Raw genomic sequence first — 6000 nt, 5'->3', positions numbered from 1 at the left:
CCGCCGCTGCCCCTAAGCGCGCCCAGCCGTGCTGCGCGGCCCGTGCTGCCATTCGCCTTACAGCCGCCGCTGCGGCCGGCTTTGTGCGTGCGGTCACGCCCGAGGGGGGGCTGCTTAGATTCACACCCGATCCCGGGATTCTTTCCGGAGAGCGGCGCCCTGGGCACGCCTGCGCAGCGCCGTGGTCAGACCCGCTCGGCGGTGCCTGCCAGCGTTTGCTCCGGCTCTCTGCGGGCTCAAACGCTTTACGCAAAGCCGCGGCGTCCCCCAGCTCGCTGCAGCTCCGGTACCGGGGAGCACAGCCCACTCCCGGAGGCCGCCTCACGCCCACGGTGCTTCACCCGGGCGCAGCCCTTGCGCTGAGCACCGCTCCTCTCGCCGTGCCAAGCCCCGCTTCGGGCCCGCACCGGGAGCCGGGTGACTCCTCGCCCACGGGGGCCGCCCGGTGGCGGAAAGCACGGCCGGAGGTCCGAACCCGGCTTTCAGCGGCGAGAGGGAGCGCGGCGCATCCCGATGACGCCAGCGGGCGGGCGGAAGGGGCGTGGCCCTGCGCAGCGGTGATTGGCCAGAGGGGCGGAAGTGGCTGGTGGGGTGGGGCCATGGGCCGGCGGCGCTGAGCGGCGCGGCGATGGCGGCGGCCCGCGGCTGCCCCCCGGCGGGCTCCGGGGACCGCGCCCTGGCCGAGCTGCTGCTGGAGTTCTCCCGGGCACAGTACCGCGCCAAGGACGGCGGCGGCGCCGCTGCCGCTAAAGTGAGGGGGCCGGGATCGGGGGGGGGCCGGGGACCGGTGGCGGGTGTGGCGGGCGCTGACCGGTGCCTGTGCGCAGGTGGAGCGGATCGAGAGGCGGTGCCTGGAGCTCTTCGGCCGCGATTACCAGTACAGCGTCATCTCCAACGCGCATGGCGAGGTCTGCGCCCACTACCCGCGGTACATCGTCCTCCTGGAGCGCGACGCCGGCACCGGCCGCGACCCGTAAGGCCCCCGGGCCCCGCCCGGTCCCCTCGACCGCCGCCCCGCCCCGTCCCGCCCGCCCGCCAGCCGGTGGAGATGGTGTTGCGTTTTGTCCCGGGAAGCTTTCGCGGCAGCCGCTCCGGGGCTCCCGTCGGCCGGGGGAAGCCCCGCCAGGCTGCGCTGCAGCTAATTATAGCCGGCGGAGTCAGCCACTGGGTACGCCGCTCCCGGGGCGCCCCTCGCTGCCTGCCAGGGCTGCGCTTCGCTGCCGAGATCCCGCGGGGCTCTTCCGCGCTCCTCGAGTCTCTTGGGTTCCCCTGGTGAGAGCTGCTAAGCTAAGCCTGTAACCTGGGGGGTGCGAAGGAAGAGAGGTGCCCCGGGGCAGTACCAGCTCTGCTGCGTGCTCTCCTCGAGTAGATCCTAATGATTTCTGTGCTGCAGCTCGCCCAGAGACTCAAAAAGCTCGTGGCTGGGAGCAGGACTGTATGATACTCTCCCTGTCTTGAGGAAGCACCTGTGGTCATGCTGGAAGGCCTCTGATTAGAGACGTTTTAGTTTGGAAAGCATCTGGAGGATGTGGAGAGGGCGTAGGGGCTGGGGAGCCGAGGCATCTTTGACAGGAATAATCTGCCCCACCATGGTATGTCGGTCAGTGGGTGCTGCAGTTCAGTGAGTTAACGGGACATGCTTGCTTGCAGTTCAGTGCAAGTCGAAGCCAACACGTTTCTGGACTTTGACCCACAAGCTCAGAATCTTGTTGGTCTGGCTTCTGGCTGAGCGTTAGCTGCTCCTTGCAGCTCTAACAACAGCCTCTCACTTTTTATTTCCGTTCCCGACAAAACACAATGCAATTTTGCAGTCTCGGCTGTGTCCATGACAAGAGTAATGTGTTCAAAATGACAGTGGTCACAGAGTTCCCCTTGCATGTCCAGCTGCTTTGCCTGAGGAAGGCAAACCGTCAGCAGCCGTGCTGGCATGTGGGCCAGGTGGTGTAGGAGGGCGTCTTTGGAGAACAGTTAAAGCTGATTGTCAGGTGGGAGAATTTCTGCTTAATGGTTAGATCGGGTCAGAAAAGATTAAACTCCTTGCTGCAAAAAAAGGGAAACTGAAGTCTGAAGCCGTAAACGTAACTAAGAGTGTCTTTAGGGAAGAGAAACTGAATGCTTCTGCTTTTCTTGTTCTTGTAAGAGCAAAGGATGCTTAATTTTTCTGGTGAGTATTCAAAACAAGTGTACTTACGCTAGGTGCCCTGTTTCCTTCTGACACTTTTTGCAACCAGCAGTGGCAGTTAACATTTTAAAATATCAATTTTTTCCAAGTCCTGATTTGCTCTCTCAGGGAGTCACAAAAACAGACAACCCTTCATCGTTTCTCTCCTCCCAATTGCTGGGTGATAATGTCTGTAAAAGCTGCTAAATAATTTTTAAACAAATCCGGTTTTTAGTTGCACCGTTGTAGTCTATGGAATAATTATGAAACAGAGACTGTTGCACTTCCTGTGTTACAGAATGCGAGAACCTCTTCCAGTGAATGGGACACTCCTCCTGGGACCGAGTGTCTTTGCCTGTCTCTTATCTTTCTAATGTTCTTAATCAGCTGGTAAGATCTCCTCAAAGTGTGCAGGACGCTTCACATCTCTGAGAATATCAAGGTTTTTTGGGAGCAGCTCTCACTCAAGCGAACTCTGTGCTGCCCCATTGGTTCTGCTGGTACAGCAAACTGACCCTGTTTGTTCTGTGGCTGGGCAGCTAGGGGAGGAAAGGATATTGCTTCATCAACTTTGCAACAGCATTCTGAAATCCGGGCAGGTGCAGGAGGAATTTGCTGCGTGGTTTTGGCTATCAGCCAAGGTAGCTGTATACCCTTTGGTCAGGTGCTACAGAAAGTAGCAGAGCTGGTCTGACAACCAGAAGCACCTTCCCTGTGCTTGCAGAACTCTGACATCCCCCCAGAAGGAGCAGGTGGATGCTGCAGGAAATGGAAACAAAGGTTCTTTACTGTCTTAGAGTCGCTGTGACTGCGCTTCATGTAAACATCCAGATCTCAGACATGGGCTGCACCTTTGGTTTCATTTGACGATCCTGTTGTGTGTCTGCACTCCAAACAAATCTGATCACAGTCCCATGTAGTTCAACAATGTGAGAAGAAAGCTTTGGTTCCGGTGCTGTTATGGCTACCCAAAGAGAAGCATCTCTGCTTCAGGCCTGTAGAAAATATACTGTTGCCAAAACAGTTGCTTCCTCTTACAGGAGATGTTTCCCTTGCGTTTAAAAAAGATGAATTCGGGTTCAGGGTCTGATTTTGGGAGGAAGGTGGGTGGGGAATTAATACAGAGGTAAGAGTTGCCCAGCAGTATCTTCTGGAAAACAAACTTCTGAAGAAAAACCCTCAAACACCCAAAAGTCAAAAAAAAAAAAAGTTAAGATACATGTCATTCCTTCCACCTCGTTCTCTGCCTTGTCCCCAGCAGCAGTAATGATGTTCTTTCACACTGCTGTTGAAGAGTGCTCTATTTTCTCAACTTTTTTCAGTAGATTTTACTCCTCCTGCTGCTGCATTCAGTCACTTGTCCCTGTAAGAGCGTTACACCCGTTCTTCAGGCAGCCTTTCCCCTTGCTAGAGTAGTCTCAGACAACTTACCGTGTTTGTCTCCAGCTCATGTTTATCTGTAGCTTTACTGATGATGGTTCTTGAGACGAGGAGGTCCCAGAGCCTTGTTTGTAGCACAGCTATGATGGATAGCAAAGTGTGGGTCTCTGGGGCACGTACAGGCGTCCAGGGAAGAGGCACGGGAGCCTGGGAGAGGGGCGCATCCTTCTGTGTCCCCAGTGGGGCACTGGGCTTCCTGCTTGCCCTGTGTCCGAGGTTCCTGCCAAGCTGCTTGGACTCATTCCCCAGTGCTGCGGTGCCTCTCCAGGGAAGCACTGTTAGTGAGATGAAACCTGTTGGCTTGTCTCAGCTCTTAGGGAGGTGCTTCGGTTATTTCTAATCTTCCAGGCATTTGATTTTTGTCAAATCCAATTTTCTGGACTTAGAAGCAGCGCCACAGAGCTACTCTGGTAACACCATATTAAAGTTCTTGTTTCTCTCTGTATTTACTTTTGCAAAGGAAACATTGAGACAGCTGAAACAGAGTGCAGGATGAATCCCTTAATTGCCTGCATTAATTTAAAAATACCCCCACAACCAAATCCGTACATCAGAATCTCTCAAAGTTTAAAAGTAGTTTGATACTGGGAGTCGTTCACGACTGCATCTCTTCTCAGACTGCTCGCAGGCCGTTCCTGCAGTGTGTGTTCTTCACCTGGTCTCTGAGGAGGGAAGCAGATTGTGGAGTGGAGCTCTTGGCTGGCTGCAGTGACGGCCATGAGTGGAGTTTGGGTCGCCTTGGTTGAGCACGGGCTTCTCCCGCCTTCACGCGGTCTCACGTGCTCCTGTGCAAAGTGTATTGTGTTACCATTCTCCTGTCTTTGCACTTAGCACCCTTGTGTCCACAACATTTAAAGAAGATCAGCTTGGGTTCTTGTTCTTTAAATTTCGGTATGTGTCAAAGCTCTTCGGAGCTGGACAGCCAAAATAGTTATGTATGTAGGGAAATACTTCAAATATCTTAAGCCTCAGCTCTGAACTCTGGGAATTGAGTCCTTTTAAAAAAAAAAAAAAAAAAATAGGATTAGACAGTCTTGTTTGCTGTCTCCCTGCTTCCAGGAGCACCACTTTGAGTAATCTCCATAAACAGATCAATTTCAATGTTAATAATAGATTTAATTTTTTTAATCCTTCCCAGAACGGCAGCTGCAGGTAGGTTGCGCCACACTCTCACTGATTCTGAAGCTTAGCAACTTTCTTTTAACTTCCATATAAAGGTTTTAATTTGTTCCTGGGCCAGCATTGTCCTTCGCTTTTGAGTTCTTCTCCCCCTCCATTGCGAAGATCTCTCCTTCACCCTAGTGCATATATTGTTTTGTTATCCCTTCATCTTCGTTTGCTCAGCCGATCAGTCCATGGTGGTTTCTCTCGCAGCATGGGCTGTCCCCTGACTGTGCCTTTTCAGGGGTGGGTGGGTCACTAGAATCAGATCCTTTATCTCAGCTGAGATCTTGTGCTCTGCACAGTAAGGCTGCTACTTCTCCATCCCACTGCAGAGTTTCCAATGATCTTATTTGTCCCTTTCTTCAGGCTTACTGTGTTGATACCATACAGGAATCCAGAGATCAACTAATTTCCCTAGGTTCTCCTACTGTGCTCCACTACTGGAAAGGGCTGACTGCAATTTCTTGTTAATCATATCTACGTGCATGGCCATGCAGTTTTGTATTGCTGGACTTCATTTGGTTTCTATTTTGTCAGTCTGGATGCTTCTCCAGTTCCTCATGGAAACTCTAGTCCTCCGTGCATTGACCTCCTGAAGGTCTGTGTAGTTCAGAAGTCAGTTTGGATTCCTATCAAATGTAGACGGATACTTGGACAAATTACAGTGATTTTAACTTGTTTCCAAAATGTCTCTAACTTGGAACATGTTTCTGTTTTTAAGCAGAAAACCAAACAAAATTTAGTTTTGCAGATGCAGCTGACATTAATCTACCTACCTTGCTCAAACCACTAGCTCATCTACAGACAGTTGTCTAATTATCCAGCAACACAAATGCTCAAGTGACCAGAACTGAGGTTTGTGGAGTATTCAAGCATAGATTCTCTATTTTATTTATTTTTGCTTGTAAAAAAAAATCACCCTGATAATGAATTCACCATGATGGCGATGCTGGACTTCTTTTTGATGGAAATGTGATGAAGAGGAAAGCAAAACAGACATTTTTGTAGACACTGACTTTCTCTGGTAGTCCTTTGTTAGTAATCCACGTGTTAGTCTGTAGCAGGCCATTCTGATGGTACTCATATTGCCAGCTTCTGAAGATGCTTGCTTCATGTACTGTGCAACTGGTCTTTCAAAATAAAGAAAAAGAGGCAAAAAAGCATCCGTGCATGTCGTATGGCAGCAGAAGCAATTTTTAAAGAAATGGCCTCTTGCTTGCTAACTTCAGAGCTTG

The 6000-nt window shown here is 51.6% G+C and overlaps 1 protein-coding gene across 1 annotated transcript in view; it reads left to right on the top strand.

Annotated features, from left to right (window-relative positions):
• The first annotated feature begins 628 nt into the window (after positions 1-628).
• Positions 629-6000, top strand: part of MTMR14 (myotubularin related protein 14) — a 32221-nt gene continuing 26849 nt past the window's right edge. The window contains exons 1-2 of the mRNA XM_086618851.1: positions 629-751; positions 828-973. Coding sequence (XP_086474977.1) covers positions 629-751; positions 828-973 — 269 coding nt within the window. The remainder of the gene's footprint in view (positions 752-827; positions 974-6000) is intronic.

This window comes from Tauraco erythrolophus, chromosome 12, assembly GCF_009769465.1.
Source record: "Tauraco erythrolophus isolate bTauEry1 chromosome 12, bTauEry1.pri, whole genome shotgun sequence".
Lineage (NCBI taxonomy): Eukaryota > Metazoa > Chordata > Aves > Musophagiformes > Musophagidae > Tauraco > Tauraco erythrolophus.
Note: the sequence above shows the minus strand (reverse complement) of the source record. Positions and strands in the feature narration are given on the sequence as shown.